This window comes from Rhinolophus sinicus, linkage group LG04 (genome assembly GCF_036562045.2).
Source record: "Rhinolophus sinicus isolate RSC01 linkage group LG04, ASM3656204v1, whole genome shotgun sequence".
NCBI lineage: Eukaryota > Metazoa > Chordata > Mammalia > Chiroptera > Rhinolophidae > Rhinolophus > Rhinolophus sinicus.
This window is the reverse complement of record NC_133754.1, coordinates 126,492,168-126,510,703: the sequence shown is the minus strand read 5'-3', so window position 1 is coordinate 126,510,703 and position 18,536 is coordinate 126,492,168. Positions and strand designations below refer to the sequence as shown.

The following is an 18,536-nucleotide window of genomic DNA, read 5'->3' as shown; positions in this document are numbered from 1 at the left end:
TATTTTCTTTCATCTACTTTCTTTGGGTTTTATTGTATTATTTTCTAATCCCTCAAATTTGATGCTTAGAGTATGAAGTTGCAGCCATTTTTGTTTACACATGTAAATGTTCAACGTAGTACAGCTTTGTTTGCCTCCCACAGTGTAATAAAGAGCATTTTTGTTATCATCATTTCTAGGTATTCTAAAATTTCCATTATTTCTTCAAGTCATAAATTATTTATCTCTGTTTATTAACATTGATATATATGACAGTTTTAAAATGATCTTTCTTTATTCATCTCTAACAACTGCATAGTGATTTCTTAAAAATGATCTTTTTATTCTATTTCTTTGAAGTTTGTTTACACTTGCTTTATGACCTAATATCCTAATATGTTCAAGAGAGCTCGACGAGTATATCACTCATTTAAAATGTGGTTTTCAAATCTCCTACTTCTTCAATGATTTTTTAAACCTGTTTGAGAAAAGGATTGAAAAATATCATATTAACCTGTTTGAGAAAAGGATTGAAAAATATTATATGTTATTGGTTAATTTGCCAGTATCACCTGTGGTTTGTTTGAACTATTTGAACCTGTCTTATTGAATAGCTATGCATTTTAAAATAGTTTTGCCTTCCTGGAGAATTTAACCTTTTTCATAATATAGTGACCATCTTTATCAGTAGCTTTTGTTTTAAAATCTGTTTTCTCTGCTAGTAATTTAGCAAATCCACCTTTCATTTGGTTACATCTCTCTTATATATCTTTTTCTGTTTTTTATTTTCACCTTTTTCTATCTTTAAGTATATGAGTACCTAATACAAATATGTTTTGTAATTGCAGTCTGATAATCTGCTTTCTTCAACCTGTTTCCATTCACTGTGATTAATGATAAACTAAATTTATTTCTAACATCTTATTTTGTAATCTCTATTTGTCCTGCTGTCCCAGTGTTTCTTTTGGCCTTTCTTCCTTTCTTTGAAATATGGAGACTCTTTTTCTCTTATTGCACTTTTCCCTCTACTGGTTTTTAAGTTATACATCTACTTCTATTATTTTAGTGATTACTTTCCATTTTAATACGTATACTTAAAAACTAAAGTTAAAGTGGTATCTATCCTTGCCTATCAAACAATTCAAGCCTCTTAGAACATTTTAATTCTGATTACCCTCCTTCAGACATATGCTTTTGTTGTCAAGTGTTTTATCTCAATTTTTATTAAACCCACAAATTAGATATTTTATATAGTCAATGCTTTATATGGTCAGCTCATATTTATTAATCCTGCAGATTAGATACTCTATATCGTCATTGTTTATTTAGATACACCTGAAAATATTCCATTTTCTTTGATCTATATTCTTTCTTAAATCATAGATCTTCAAGGTGTTTTTGTTTGTTTGTTTGTTTGTTTGTTTTGTCCTCTGTCTGGCATATCTGTTAGAAGTTCTTTCAGTGATGATTCAATGGAAATAAGTACTCTAGGTTGTTTGCTTTCTTTTATAAAATATTTGTATGTAATTCTCTTAAAACTTAGTTTTACTGTGAAACAACTAACTTTTAGGGAGACATTTACCTTCTCTCAACACTTTGGAGATAACTGTCCACTGACTTCCAATTTCTATTGTTGCTTTTGAGAAGTCAGAAGCCATTCTAATTGTTCTTTGTCTTTCTCTTTATGATTTTCTCTTTATCATTGGCATTCTGTAATTAGCTATGATCTCTGTAAGAACAGATCACTTATTTATCGTGTTTGATTTTCATTTGATTTTCTAACTCTGGGGATTTGTGTTTTTAATTATTTTTGGAAATTTATTGTACTCTATAATTCATATTTCTTATTCTGTTGTTTGTATTTTCTGTATCTTTCTCTCTCTGTGCTATGTTTTATATAATTTCTTCAACTCTTTCTCCCATTTAATAATTTGTCTCTCCACTATTTCTAATACACTTTCTTTTCCACCTACTGAGTTTCTAAAGATGTTTATATTTTTCATTTACCTCAGTTCTGTTTAGTTCTTTTAAAAACACACCTGGTTATCTTTGTTCTTTTATTACACTTCCAACATTCTTTTGAAAAATTTCCTTAAACACATTAATTTTCTCAGTTTGTATTTTGTGTCTGATAATTTCACTATATGAATTTTATATAGGTCTGATTTTCTTGTTTCTGATGTCTCTTTTTTTATGCTACCTTATGTCTTCATATCCTTTGTGATATTTCTATGTACTTTTACGACTGTTGGAATTTAAGAAAGAGTTCCTTGTAGCCTGGGTTAATATGTGTACTTTCTGGGAGAATTTACATTTTTGAGGGAGATGATGTTGGGATAGGTGGTGATCAGTACTAATCACGACCATTTTAAATGAGATTTTCCACTGTCCACATTGTGTGAATTGTCCCAAACTCTCATGAGCCCTGTTAAGGATTCTGAAGGAGGTATCTGTTCCCATCCTTTACCCGGAGCCAATGGGAAACAGGCGCATCCCGTAGTGTTTGTCTCTAAGAAGCAGAGTATGTTTTATTTTGTTGATATCATCCCAGTTCATTTCTTAAATTAAATTTATTTTATAGCAGCTTTAGACTCACAGGAAAATTAAGTAGAAAGTAAGAGATTTCTCATATATCCTTGTGCCCACATGCGCAGGCTCCCCTACACCTGACATCCCCCACCAGAGTGGTTCATTTATGACAATCAGTGAACCTACATTGACACATCGTTATCACCTAAAGTTTACATTAGGCTTCACTGCTGGTGTTGTGTGTTTTGGGGGTTTGAACAAATGTATAATGACATGTATCCACCATCATGGTATCATCCAGAATATGATAGTTCCACTGTCTAAAAGCCCTCTGTGCTTCACCTAGTCACCCCACCCTTCTCCATACCCAGAAACCACCCATCTTTTTACTGCCTTCATTTGTTGGCCTTTTCTAGGAGTTAAGTGGGTTTTTTTGTTTGTTTGTTTTTTCATCTTCCTGGTTTACTCTTTCTCTGAGGGTTTTGCCTTAGAGTCTGAGCATTTTGAGGGCCTCTTAATCCTCTTCCACAACTTGCATTTCACAGACTTTATCCCGTGTTCCCCAGCCCTATAAGCTGTTAAAATGGAAAGCTCTACACCACGAGAAACCAGCAGATCCCCTTACGCTATCCATCAATTTCCTTTCTGGATTCATGCTTTCTCATTGTTTTTGTCTGTGAAGAAACTTTCTGGCCAGCTCAGCTGTGCATGTAACAAATTTTTTTTAATTTTATTTTTACTTCAATGTAGTATTTTTAGGTATTCTGTAGTGGGAAGCTTTTTCAAAGTATCCAGCCCTACATATTCTTGCATATGGAGGTCCCTTAATTTAATCCTGGACAGATATTTTTTTAGCATCAATTTTGTGCCAGGCTTGTACTAGGCCCTTAAACGACACAGTCTTTCATGTTGTCCACATTTTTGAGGAAACAGAAAAACCAACAATACAATACAGCACGGTGAGTCCAAAGATGAAGGTACCGACAGGGCACGACAGCATCTTGGAGTGAGTTGCCTCCATAGGCTGCAGATGGGGAGTCGTCTGAGAATGAGACCAGGAAGTGATACCAGAGGAGAAAGCATTAAGGAAATGGGAAATATTCTGATGTAAAATGTGGTGTGTTGGGAGAAGTAGGGAGAACTGAGCCTATAGAATAGACAAAGCTAGGTCAGCTCCCTGTAGAAAACGGCTGAGATATTTGTTGCATGGCCACACTATAGAGAACAGAGAAAACAGTCTTTGATGGTTCTAAGTGATGCTGATGACACTCAGGGGGAGAAAAGATTTTGGCAGCTCTTTTCCTACACCGCTTTGTCCAGATTCAGCCTTAAAAGGAGGCAAAATACAAGGGAGGTCGCCTATGTCCAAAAATTATCCCCCAATTTTGTATTGTTTGCCTCTCTTCTTGTAATCCTTGTAAAATAAAAACTTGATTTATGGCCTCACTACCTATCTCCCCCCCTTAAATCGTAAGCATCATGAAGGCAGGGAGTGTATCCATCTTTTCACTGTAGCCTAGTGTTTGGCAGGTGTCTCCATGTTTTGAACACATGGAATTAACAGCTGTTGGGAATGATTAGATAGAAAGCATTGTTAGTCATTCAGAGCTTGTTCTACATAAATTGGATCCATTTGCTTTCCTCTTTCCTCTTACCTAGTGCAGCCCACTGGAGGAAATGGAAGTTTTATAGGAAGGAGAAAGGAAAATCAACTTTGGAGCAAAGTTCTCTTCAGGGTGAAGCTAGTGCTCAGAGGCCATGCTTTAAGTTTCAAAGGATGACCTGAAAACACTGGGTTTTAGGGTCAGAAAAATATATTTCTCTAATTCTCTTTTGGTTTCTTAAAATATGCCCATGGTCCAAGATCAACAAACTAAGAAGTATGAGCACATATGAACAAAGTTGAGTGTTGTCATCCATTGAACTTATAACCCAGTAAATTTGGCGCATGATACTGTTTGATTAAACTCATATGTTAAGACATTCATATAAGTCACTTTAATTAAAATTATGTTCAAACAACTAACTAAAGTAGTTCTAAAGGCAGCAAGGCAATGGGAGACAAAACTAGATGAAAAAAGTACAGTCTCAGGTTCCTCTGAAGCCCCCCAAGAGCTGTGTAACTCATGTAACAACTAGTCCCTCTGTGGTATTCGTAATGATAGTAATCCCTTACATTTATTGAGTGTTTACTATGTGCCAGTACTGATCTGAACACTATACTTATATTAACTCATATCCCATTGGTCCACAGAGCCACCATATGACAATGCCAGCCACCTTTAGGTCAGGATGAATATTGAGGCCCTAGAGAATTCTTTTGTTTGATTTTTAGGAGTTGGCTCCTCTCACTGTATTTGGAAAGTAGTACCCAGCAGTCCAATTTATGGCTGCAAATTGAAAGCTGGTAAGAGAAGCATTAAAAGAACAGTGATGGATTTGTAGTCTTACGCAGGGGAAAGAGGAGGTTAAGAATGTGGGAAGAGAAAGCAGAGGTATGATTAGGGACATCATGTAGGTCCCAGGCCCCTAGGAAGGGGGAAAGGGGAAACAAAGGGAAATCTAGAAAGGGAATTGGGAAAAGAGCAAATCATTTCAAGGTCCTACTCGACCAGAGTGTCCTGAGTGAAAGGACACTGGTTGTGGAAGGGAGTCTTTTATTCTCCCCTGCAACATGCCTGTGACAGGTTTCCCTTTCATCCAAGTCTACTGCCTGACCCCACTAGAGAAGAAACTCCCTTCACTGCTTCTTTGTTTTCCTTGCTGCTTTGTTCTGGTTCCATGGCTATCAGGTTTTTCTAAAATAATCTTGCTTTCAACTGTTCTCCTGGTGTTACCGTAAGTATCCTCTAATTTATCAAGCATGAGTTCTAATGTTTGGTGTGGCACCATTCCCATGGTGAAGCTTTCAGAGGATGCTTCTTTCACAGGATCAGTGTATGTAGCATTCACCAAGAACGTGGGTGTCAGAGTAGGAATTCTGCTCTAGAAGTTGGAAAGAGACTAGGCACGGAAGAGAGAGGGTCATTAATCTCTCAATCATTTTATCTACAGTAACCCTACCTCTTTCCCCTCATTCCAAGTCTATAAGGAAAGACCCAGCTAATCTTCACTGGTACCGTGGACAGTCTGGGAACATCTTGTTTCTTGTTTTCTCTCTTTTGAAAATGTGACCCAAAAGAGCATCATGTCTCTTGCCAGGATGACTTGCACTAGTGGTCAGGGTTGCAGTCTCCCACCCAGAAAGGAATCTGGCTGAGAGGAGACTATTCTATTCCATTGACTGGAGAATAGATAGATGTTTTTCTCCTTTATCCACAGACCTGGGTCCCTCTCCCAGGGGAGAGTACCTTCAGTCCTAGTTTCATTCTACAGTGAACTGACTGGATAATAATTCAAATAGAAGCCTGACTTCTGTCTTGTAGGAACTAACTCAGATGAATCTTAAATTGTGTGCTACAAAGATCTTACCAAAAGAGTACAAAGATGCATTTCAGTTCATTCATGGGGCTGTGTTATATGCCTCCAAAAAGGAGCATTAATTAGATACAGCGCCAGGATCACAGGCAGCTGTCAGGATTGAGGGATAGCCAGAAAGAAGTGAAGCCTGCAGACAATATTAGGGGGTTGTTTATAGACTGGCAGGGAGAGAAAGTGAAGAGAGAATGCTGGGGTCTTCTCTGAATTACGTGAGATGATATTTATCTTTGAATTGCTCTCCGCAGTGTCTTTTTCCGGTTTTTGGTGTTTTTCTTTTTGTTGATTGGCATAAGGACCACATGTTTCAGGAAACAACTTCAGTCTCCAAATTTGCTCCTTTGTAATACAGCAAGCTTCATTACCCTTTCCCACTTATAAATAGAAACATAATGAACTTGTTATGCAACAGACCTAAGAAGTAGTAACAGTGTAAGTATTTACATGCTAAAACGTTTCCCTTCCACTAGTCCTTCCTCTAACCTGATTCTCCACCACAAATATTTGGGTAAATGCAGTCTGAAAACAAAAAAACTGTATAATTGTGTGCTTATAAAATGAAATTGTACGCTGTGCTCCAAAAAGGACTACAGATTTACCACTTCAAATATGCTCATTTCAGGGTGAGGAAAGAATATTTATTTTAGAGTAGAATTAAAAAACAGTGAAAAGTCAGAAATGCTGATTTAAGAAAAGATATTGCTAAACTGGAGCTAATTCAAAGAATCAGACTAAAAATAATAAAAGACCTCAAGGAATGAATATTTTCAAAATGGAGAGCATTTAAGAGTCTAACATGACAAACTACAACCAGTCCTACAAATACCTCTGGGGAATTGGATTCCAAAAGTCTGCGCTGTTCAAAGGAGAAAAACTAAAAGCACTGAAATAAAAGCTACCCGTAGGAAAAAAAAAAAAAAAACTTTTAAAACTAAATGTTTTTACTTAGATCAGCTCTCAGATGCCTGGAGACATTAAAAACTAGCCCGGCAAAGCATTTGTTTTCAGATAACGAGCTTATCGAGGTAAGAGGGTGGGGTTAATGATTTATCATACATTTTGAATCCCTTGTGTCTGGACCTGAGTCAGCATATGGACTAGTTTAGAGCTGTTTAACATACCTGTAAGCAGTGCTCACTTAGGTACAGAGAGCAAGGTACACCCAATAACAAATGCAGAATTCCATGTTATTTCATAGGATCAATCCGTAAAGATGTTATTTGGTTGAGCATGACCCTGATCCATAGTAAGGTGTTAAAATGGTTAATGGTTTGTTTTCGTGGGCACTTATTTATTTCCCTTAAATAAGTTATTTTCCCAAAGTATTGACAGTTCGAAAGGAAAATAAAGAAAATCCATAAATCTTTTATACCAGGGAAAAGAAAACAAAAGCAAGGACTCTTGAATATATCTTGTATGTATACATGAAAATGTAGTGTTCCAAGGAAGTCTGTTGGCATTTTCAAAAAGGAGGATGAATGAGCCAAGAATGCCTTCCCTTCCGCCCTCCAAAATCAACCCCATTTTCTGTTCTTTGCACTCATGGTGATGTGTTAGAGATTTAAATATTATGTTCTTGAAATATAATAGAATTGTCTACATACAGACTGTCTAGACAGGGCAGGGACTATCTCTGTTTAATTTCATTTGACATAGTAGCTAGCAGTCTTGCACAAATAAATGCTTTCAATGATAATGTTGATGTTAGTATAAGAAGGTGGCCAAAATTTGGGGGATAAAGCTTGATACCTTACTATGAGTGCTTTATAGTGCATGCATGCACTGAGTATTATATAAAAGTTACATAAGTCTAGCTATTTATTGAATAATAAATTATTTCAGCACATTTTATGTTTCTTAATATTGCCCCATTAAATATGTTTACATGGAAGAGGAAATATCAATCTGCCTATTCAGAAAATAGGCAAGAATTCCCACTCAATTTTCCTAGTGTCTGAAATGCAAAGTATTCTTGTAAATCTATATTTTTTAAAAGGAAAAAAATAGCTATTTCAAGATTTTCTAAGATTTCTCGATTGGAAAGCCGTCAAGATTTAGATTTCCTGCAAGATTCAAGAAAACAGGATTGGGGTTTCTACAGTGAAAACCATGACTTCTATGTCATTTATTCACTGTGTTCATCGCTCATTTTCAAAAAAACAAGCATTTGAGTACTTGTATATAACCAAAAGTCAAGCAACGATCCCTGTCCTCCTGGAGCTTATGCATTAGTGGAAAGAGATAGACAATAAAAAAATAAGCGTAACAAGTAAATTATATGATGTACTTGAAGATGATTAAGTGTGGTAAAAACAAGAAAAATGGACAGGATAGGAAAGAATCAGTAGTGGGAATGGGTGTTGCTGGTTTGCATAGAGAAGTCAAGGTAGGTCTCGTGAAAAGGTGATATTTGAGCAAAGACGTGATGGAGGTGAAGTAATTAGCCACCTGGAATCTGGGCAAAGAAAATTCCCAGCAGAAGGGAGGGATGATGCGTGTGTCCTCAAACAAGTGTGCTCCTGGAGTGTTCAAGAGGTAGCCTGGAATCCAGTGTGGCAGAAGCCAAGTGAGTAAGGAAGACAACAGGAGGGGGCGAGGCCAGGTCTTTACTTCCGTCTGAGATGAGGATTTGGACTTTTAATCTGAGTGAAGCGGGGAGCCATTGCAGAGTTGTGACAGAGAGGTGGCATGATCTGCTTTATGCTCTAGTAAGATCGTGCCGGCTGCTTTGTTGACAGAAGCCTCTAGGAGAGCGAGGGTGGGAGAAGGAAGGTCATTGAGGAGGCTACTGTAATAATGCAGGCAAGACGTGACTGGATTGTGGTCAGATTCTGCACACCTCTGTAAGCAGGGTCAACCTTTCCTGATGGATTGGATGTGAGAGGCAAGGATCATTTTCTAAGGCAGTGGCTCCCGGGGTGGTCACCAAACCAGCGATATCAGCATCATCGGGGAACTTGTTAAAAAAGGCAAATTCTTGGACTTCACCCTAGATTTACTGAATCAAAAACTCTGGAGGGTGGGGCCCCAGCAACCTTGTGTTTTGTGACAAGCACTCCAGGTGATTAAGTGTGAGGACCACTGCTTTAAGGTTTGGGGCCTGAAATGGGTAGCGTTGGCATTGACTGGGATGGTGGAGGCTGCAGAGGAAACAGACTGAGGGGGGAGGGTCAGGGGTTCAGGTTTGAGGGGTTCAGACATGATGAGTTTGTGACGTCTTAGACAACTGGATGGTGAAGAAACAGTTGTGTATAGTCTGAGTCGAGTTCAGAAGAGAGGGTCTGAGTTGGAAATAGAAACGGAAACATTGATTATTTTTCTGAGAACAAAATATAGTATTAGATTGGATTACACCAGTGAATATTTATTGTTTAGTGGTTTCATTTTAACTTTGAATAAAAGAAGCAGAAACCCAAGTAATAAATACCAAAATATATAAAAGAGGCAGCCCACCATCTATTTAAATGTGCTAAGTGATTTGAGAGCGTTAGGGGTTATATTTTCCAGAGCCTCCATCTATTTATTGTAGAGGAACTTTTATGGTAATTTTTTCCTGCTTTACCATCAGTACATTGAAGGTTCCTAATATTTTGAGGGTAATACTTAAAACTAATAAGATTTTCTAAGGTGACCAAGTAGCTTATAAATTTCTATATATGTTTACATCCTAAAGTAGCAATCCAAAATTGCTGGAGGATAGAATAGATGCTTTACCAAACAATTCTAATTTTGTGTTCTTGCACAGTCGCTTTTATGGAAGGTGAGTGATCAGGGTGGATAGAGGGGAGGAATAGAATTTAGAAGAACAGTTCAAGACAAGGAAATGCAGTGAGAAGGATAGCTCTTCAGGTACTAGAGTACATGTGGTCACCTAACTATCATTCCTAGTGTTTTCTTGATACTATCAGGTACTAATAGTGACTCCTTAAATAAAGCCACAGAATCAGAATAATGCATTTATATCAAGGCACTCATAATAATTTTCAGTAAAACAGCAAAATTAGCAGAAAAAGACAACCACTGAATATTTAAGGATAAAGGTAAAGCGGAGGGATGTCCCTCAGGAAGGAGAATGTCTCCTTTAGAAAGAGAAATAATAAAGAAAAAGTAATGTTTCTCCTGACCCTGAATTTATATTCTGTATATTTTTTCAAAACCATTTTAAAGGCCTTTCAGATGCTGCCACCTTAACTGCTGAGATATAATCTTTTACAATTCACCCAGTGAGTAAACTCTGGGAAGCCTGACCCTCTTTTGTCCCAAAATGTAATCTGACCCACCTATCATCATCAGGGGACATCTGGGATCCATCTTATCTTTCCCACTGGCTAGTTGATTAACCAGAAAATGTTTTGAATTGGATTCATATATGGCAGGACTCCACGGACTTTATGAATTATAATGGGAGCATATAAAAGGTCAGATTTTATTTTTTGTGTTTTTAAAAAGGAAAACTGACACGGTTAAGATTGAGTGCTTAAAAATTGGAGAGAAAAATCATATTATGTTAAATGGCTAAATACAGTAATTCATAGGCCCATCTGACTGTTTTAAATAAAATATATCTTTTCAGAGTGAGCAAGTCCTAGCTCAGTAGTCTGACACAGAATTGTCAATCCACAGACGTATTATAGTTAGTTGGAAATAGAACACCAAGAAATACATTATTTTGCTCTCTTTTGCTTTGGATGGTGTTTCTGCAGATATCTGAGAAGCTGGAAGTTAGGGTTCATTAGTCCAGTGCATTCTTCCCATATCATGTTTTTTGCCAAGTTCTTGGTTCAAATGCCACTAGATTTTTCTGTGATGTTTGTCTTCTTCATTATCACCTATGAGCCAACTTCAGTGCATAAGTATATAAATAATAATTAGTTTTCTTCTTTGTTTTAAATCCCAATTGAAAACTCATGATTCCTACCACTAAGGTTTTATGAGAGTAGAAATCTCACATGGTATATATTTAGTACACTCTGCATTCAGCATATATCCTGAGGAAAACCACTCTCATAGTCAGAAATGATGACATGGTATCATAAAGCATCTCTTCAGAAGCTGATATTTCAAAGATGATGCCCAGGAGAAGATGTTAAATATTTTTCAAAGCAGTGAGGGCATCAGTTTCTAAATCTGACTCTCGGGAAGATCAGGAAGTATAGTGATTTCATGGACCCAATTATAATTGAAAACTTTATACATGATGAATCTTTGTACATGATGAAAACTTTGTACATGATGAATCTCTATACAAATAAGGGTTATTCCGTCGTAGTTATTATGATGATACGTGTGGAACAAGAGTCTATGATGACTTTGCTTGAGTTTTCACTCCCACAGCTGGGTGATCCCAGATGCACCAGGAGTTCATTGAGTGTCTTGAACTATGCTTGAGGTGTTTTGGGTTCAACAAAAGAAACTTTTGCCAAATCCCTCCTTCCTTCATTTTTAAACATGTGTATTTCAAGGGAAATTTGATTCATATGTTTCTAATTCATTTACACTTAAATCATCAAAATGTTATTTTGTAAGAGCTATTTGATGTCCAAGAAGCTTTCTGAACCTGTTTTATAAGTTGTCTTAAGTCCTTTTTCTTAAAGCAGGAAGTTGCATTTTGCCAAGTACAAATAAACTCAAACATTAAAAAGATTCAAGTTCAGTTTCCAACTCTGAACTCCACGTTTTAAGCTCATTCTCAATTTAGCAAAATATAGTTTCCCACCCCTACAGTAATATAGGCAGAAGGAAAGACAGTAGTGACAAAAGTGAGTAAAGGTATTCACAAAAATTATTATTTTCAGAGATATTTCTCCAGTTGTGAAAGTTCATAAAACCTGTAACAGGTGTTCTTACAGCCATTACATACAGGTGAATTTTGAACAGGAACATCTGCCTGCTTGTTGATTCTCTATGATGTATCTAAATAAGTTTACTGCTTTTGTCACAGCAAGGAAAACCCATAAGTCCTAATATTTTAACGTCACTTTTTACTAATTTTACCTTTGCGCCTTATTTATCTTAGTAAAGATGGGAAGATTCAACACATTTTGTTGAACAGAAGGGATTCATAAGAGACAATAGGAGTTTTATGTCTGCACTAGGATGCTGTAACATCAAGTTAAAAATCTAATTGACACTCTCTTGGAATTGGATAAATGCGGAAAATTATCTCTGGTTCTTCCTAAGATGTCTCTTAATTATACATTACCCTTCTTACTTTAATACAGAGGTGATTCAGCCTGATTCTGAAATTCCCTGTAGCTAGTTCATTTTTATTTATAGATAAAGAAGGTAAAGGTAATTTTGAAAGGAAGTTGAAACCATTCTAAACAATTTCCTCAATGTTCTGCTTTACTGAATCTACTTTAATATTTCTTCTGTACTATTGACTAATCAAATGACTCTTGGGATGACAGGTTAGATGCAACTGAAAACACTTTATTTAAACATTATTGATTACACTCTCAGTTCAACAGTGGGCATGCCCATGCAATGGCCACCAAGGAAACTTGTTGATTGTATAAACTGGTTTTATTAAACTTGGTAAACAAGGGGAAGCAGCACCTTCACAGTCTCTGTAGTGTCTCAGGTGTTGGAATTTCTGGAAAGGATGGGTAGAGTTTGGGGGCTGTGGTAAATCAGAGGGTTATTTTAGGACAGAACCTGGTAAGTGAGGTGTAGGCAGAGACTGGTAGGCTTTGTTACCTAGTAAATTAGCAGTCTTGTCTTTGGAACATAAGTCCATGAAGAGTTAATATTAAATCAGCTTGTACTCTTACCTTGGAACACATGTTCTGCAAAGAGCTAGTATCAAAACATCTAAGTTTAGATAGTTTGTGTTGACTATCATGTAATTTACCTGTTTTGTGATTCATAGCATCGTTTTGCAGGTTGTGGTTCTGTTTTATTTCTCACAACAAACAAGTTAATATCAACAAACAAAGTAAAACACACATTTGTTTATCTTTTTAAAAAGTTTTAAACTGTAGTCTCTCATTTAAGAAATTAATAAGTAATGAATTTTAATTTACTTTTCTCAGACAATATTCAAAATCACTTAAGTCTTATTGGGTACCTGTACATATACCTGTGTGAAATAAATTAATTCTTTTCCTTCAGTACTGTTTTATTAACTCTGAGAACATACGGAATACTAACAATAAAATTCCTTTGAGAGTTTATATTTTGAGCTTTTTATGTTTATCCTAAGTAAGTATTTAATTTTTATACCCCATCTTGCCAAGAAAATATATGCTTCCCCAAATATTAGAGCCTTAGGTGCTTCTTAATAATGCCACTAAAATTTGAAAAGAGTCAGGAATTCCATTTTATAAAATAGAGTAATGCTATTCTCGGAATGCTTATTTAGATATAAAGAGATTTTCAGAGAGTGAAAACTTATATAAGAGAACTCTAAAAATGTGATAATGTAGTAACCAGGAACTGCTAAAGACCACATGGAAATTCCTTATTTGAGGTGAAAATTATAATAAAAGCCTTTCCACAGATGGATATTCTATACAGTATATCCCAATCTGAACACATGTAGCACAAAGTAGACCTATCAAAAATCCTGTACAAGGAATAGGTGATATTTACCTTTTTAAAGTTAAATCTTACGTGATTTCACTGGTTTATCATTCATTAGATAATAGCCATTGTTAGTTACAGTTTTACATTTTAAAATGCCCTTTATCAAATATACATTTAAAACATTCTTGTTTTCTGCTGGTCTCTGCCAACATTATTTAAAATCCAAATTCAGAGACTCTCCTTTCTCCAACTCTTTTTCTTCGGTGGTTTCATTAGATAATCACTCTATTAGCCCCTATGTACTGTCTCCCTCGTGCCTGTATTTGGACAGCGTAAACTCTTGAACTTCTCACAGTGAATGACCTTGAGAGCTGAGTATTGTTATTGTCTCTGTTCTAACCATAAGGAAACTGTGGCTCAGAGAGAGACCCACCATTGCGCAGCCACACTCCCATCTGAGGAGGAAGTTCAAACCTCTCCACTCTGCCGCGCTGCCTTAAGCTAAAGAATTTCATGTATAAACAATGTTTTCTCATTTGCATTTCCCATGTTTAATTCTAGATACTGTGCAGCCTAAGTTTCAGGGGAAAAAAATCACAAACAACCCCACAAAAAATTTTGAATGAAATTATCATACCTTTGCTGCTGTGTGCTAAAATATTGTCATAGCTCTTGATACCAACAGAAATGCTTTCAACTTGCCCTCTGACTTTAGTAAGTTCTACTTAAATTATTAGGAAATCAAAATAATATTACAATGTGGAGGAATCCATGGACCATCCAATCAACATCTTTCAGAAAATTTATTTCAAAGCAGCTACTTTCCCAGCTAATGTTAATCAGACCTATTTCATGTTGGCTTCTTTCCCATTTAATTTCTGTCAGAAAATGTATTTCACAGTGATTACTCTCTGAAATCTCTACATTTTGAGAATCAATCATATGACCTCTCAGATGATGGTGGGGGATCCATCTGTAATGACCCGAATGTCTGCTTTGTTTCCAAAGATCTGACAGACCACAAACCTGTTCCAGTTGACTGCTTGGGGCGGCCCTCTTAACCTGTGTGTGTCTCTCCCCCCTGTCTTCTCCAGGACTGCCCACCAGAAGCAGGTGATTTCCGAGCTCAGCAATGCTCCGCCCATAATGATGTCAAGTACCACGGCCAGTTCTATGAATGGCTTCCTGTGTCTAATGACCCCGACAACCCATGTTCGCTCAAGTGCCAGGCCAAAGGAACAACCCTGGTTGTTGAACTATCCCCCAAGGTCTTAGATGGGACTCGTTGCTACACTGAATCTTTGGATATGTGCATCAGTGGTTTATGTCAAGTAAGTGCTGGCTTCTTGTCATTTCTGTTTTTCCACAAGCTTTTAGTGTCTTTGTGTAAATAGTTTTAATACAGTCCTGCTGTCTGAATCCCTCAGTGTCACTTTTTCTAGAGTTTATAATGATCCATTTGAAAATGGAGGTTTAATTTCAGTTAAAACTGCAAGCATTGTATTTTATATTAAGGGAAAGTGGGCTGGAATTTTTATGTCTTTCCTTGACTCTCACTTGACGGTGGAAGAATGAAAATTCTTGAAAATTGCATATCCCCTTTGGACTAGACTCTGAAATTTCCTCTGTCTTGGTTCTCCCTGAAATGCATTTGTGTGTGTGTGTGTTTGAATTTGGAGGCATCACTTTTCATTTGCTTAGAGCTTCAGAATCACTCAGGTGAGGTTGGCTCTAAAATCTCCACGTAAACTGTAGGAGAACTTGTTTCTTTATTGTAACTGTAATTTTGTTAAAAATTCAGATAAACTGTATAGAAATGGATGGCAGTGTCCACTAAGTCGGATTTCAGGCAGGTAAATCTTTGAAACAGGGATAGCAAAGAGGTTTGATGTCTGGTATCAATGTATCAATGTCTGCTTTGGGGGGGGGGGGCGTTAGTAAGATGAAGGAGAGTTAGTATGTTTGCCATCTTGATTTTTATTCTAGTCTTCGGATTAGGATGACCAGCCTAGTTTGGAAGCAAGCAGTTGCTATATTTTCCTAAGTGCTATACTTGACCGTGTACATTTATATTTCACAAAGTGGACATTTTGAGAATCTTTGCCTCTCCCTCCCAAGAAGACAATGGTGGGAATTTTTCTGTCTTCAGAATTTCTAATATCATAGATGGCAGTATAAAAATTAACATAAAATATGCTTCAGTAATTTGTTGTTTCTAATTCACATGTTTATTTAGAACCTAAATCTTTATTTAGGCATAAAAGGAATAACTGTAGTGTAAGTTACTACAAGAGATGTGCGATGTCCTGCAAAGTTTTATGTCCAGGAGAGGGAGAGAGAAATACTAAACCATCATGAGGTCTAGAATCGTGAGACAGGGCAATTTTGGCATGTCCAAGCACTTCTCAGATAGGAGGATGGAGATAATGTTTATATACCTGAAGTTTTCTTTATATACAAGAGATATGTGATTTTCAGATAGAAATTTGAAGAGAGAATCTTACTATTTTAAAGCTAAGAAAGGCCTAAGAGATGATCTAATCAATATCATAAAAAGCAATATACAAGTATTTGAACATTGTTTGTGATGTGTGGTGTTTGCTTCCTTCTATAGGACTCTCAGTGGCATTGAAATGGAATTATGGAGTCTGTAAAAGCTTTGGGGATAATAGAGAATTGAAAAGCAAATAGGTAGAGAAAAGAGGTTGTGTTGTAGGGAATGGCAAATAATATAATAATTCCTTATGCATGTATACTGTTTGAGTAAAGCATGACAGATTTCTATTTTGTAAATGGAAAAAAAAAAAAAAAAAACCAATGAGGACCAGAAAAGTTGTATGATTTCCTGAAAGTTATATGTCTGGTCATGGCAGAAATGGGACTACATTTCAGGTCTCTTGATAATCTACTTTAAAGTTGTTTTTACTGTATTACACTGATGAATGAACCAAAATAAACAACACAGATCAGCAAATTAGGTTTCATTTGTTTCTGTTGCTTGGGAGTTCAACATGGTGTGTGTTTTTTTCCTAGACTAATCCTGCCAGCTGGCCTCATGTACCTTGGCAATGAAAGGGAATCCTATCTCAACAGAGAAAGAATAAATTTTATGTATAGTAAATATGAAATAATAATGCTGGGCTTTCGGTTACAAGTAGAAGTATGCCTCCTTAGGTGACCCACGTTCTTATGAACGTGACTTGTTAGGTTTAGTGGCAAATGGACACTATAGAGTATATGAAAAGAATTGTGACTTATACATAGAAATTATAATTGGTATTATTATTTTCTTCATTTATTTGTCTTGTTAGAGGCAATAGTAAGGTAAAGGAGATGGAAAAACTCAGATTGCATTTAGACATTAAGAGGTAATTTGGCTGGAGAGCAGGGTACCCTCTCCCACCCCCCCCTCCACCCCCAAGTACACAGTAAGAAGAGAGAGAAGTAGTTGGGGAGGAAATCATGGAGGCTGGAATGGCAGACACAACTTAGGCAAACAGTGAGTGACCCAGAAAGAGCTTTAGTAGAGAAAAGACATAATCATAGCTCTGCTAGAGAAAAATTAATACAGCTGCATTTACAGGATGCTTGAAGTGGAAGGCCCTGGAGGTAATCAGACCAGCTGAAAAGGAGGTGCTCAGAGCTGCCAAGGTGAAGCCAAGCATGAGCCTGGGCCACGGCAGTGACAGCAGAAACAGAAAGGAAACTAAATCTAAAACCAGGAAGGAGTTTTCATTTTGATTATAACTAGGGCAGAGGGTAGAAAGCAATAAATAAAATTAATCATGCTCAGGGGATTGAGAACTACAACGTAATATGAATTTGTAATGGATATAATTTTTAATCCTTGCTCCCAAAACTACTTGAATTTTATAAAATGATGGAAGGAACAGAAAATAGCATGAGGATAGTAGAATAAAGATGGACTATAAATGCAGTATGTACATTTTCAGAAGGGCAGAGTGAAATGATAAACTGTAAAGAAGCACATATTTAGCTTTGGATGTCATCTGACCTTGATAGAAAATGACAGCAGAACTCTAGAGATTTATCATTTGTATGCACCTAATTATTTTAATAATTATAACTCTTTAATATGCAACTAAGAACCATTGTCTCAAAACTGGACCTTTAACTCTTAACCCAAACTATGGAATCCTAGACTTTTAGAGCCAGGAGATACTTTCACAAAGGAAGAAATTGAAACCTGAGGACTATCCCAAGATCATGAATAAGTGTGTTAATCTGTATTTGTTGTGAATGTGCTTCAGGAATATTCTAGAATCATTGCTATTTATAATAGATATCTTATCCTTATTCAGTAACATTAGAGAATCATACGAGACAGTAAAATAATTTCTATTTTGTTTTATTTTTTATTGAGATATAATTGACATATAACATTATATTTTCAGATGTACAACACATCTGAACATATATATTTTCAGATGTACAACACAATGATTCGATATGTGTATATATCATGAAATGATCACCACAATAAATCTAGTTAGCATTCATCACCACACATAGTTACAAAAATTTTTTTCTTGTGATGAGAACTTTTAAGATCTGCTCTCTTAGCAACTTTTAAATATACAATACTGTATCGTTAACTATAGTCACCATGCTGTACATTACATTCCCAGCACTTTTTAATTTTATAACTGGAAATTTGTAACTTTTGACCACCTTCACCCATTTTTCCCACCCCCCTCCACCTCTGGCAACCACCAATCTGTTTTCTGTACCTATGAGTTTGAGGAGTTTTTTTGTTTGTCTTTTTTCTTTTTTTTTCCCACATGTAAGTGAGATCAACCCTATTTTTCTGTCTGTCTGACTTATTTCACTTAGGATAATGCCCTCGAGGACCACCCATGTTGTTGCAAATGGCAGATTTCCTTCTCTTCTTTTGGCTGAATAATATTCCATTGTGTGTGTGTGCGCGTGTGTGTGTGTGTCACATTTTTTAAATCCATTCATTTATTGATAGGCTCTTAGGTTGTTTACCTGTCTTGGCTGTT

General features: G+C 36.3%; 1 protein-coding gene across 3 annotated transcripts in view; it reads left to right on the top strand.

Moving 5' to 3' along the window:
• Positions 1 to 18,536, top strand: part of ADAMTSL1 (ADAMTS like 1) — an 890,862-nt gene that overhangs the window by 578,820 nt on the left and 293,506 nt on the right. For all 3 annotated transcript variants that reach the window (XM_074330338.1, XM_074330337.1, XM_019739192.2), the window contains one exon: positions 14,607 to 14,843. In XM_074330338.1, coding sequence (XP_074186439.1) covers positions 14,607 to 14,843 — 237 coding nt within the window. The remainder of the gene's footprint in view (positions 1 to 14,606; positions 14,844 to 18,536) is intronic.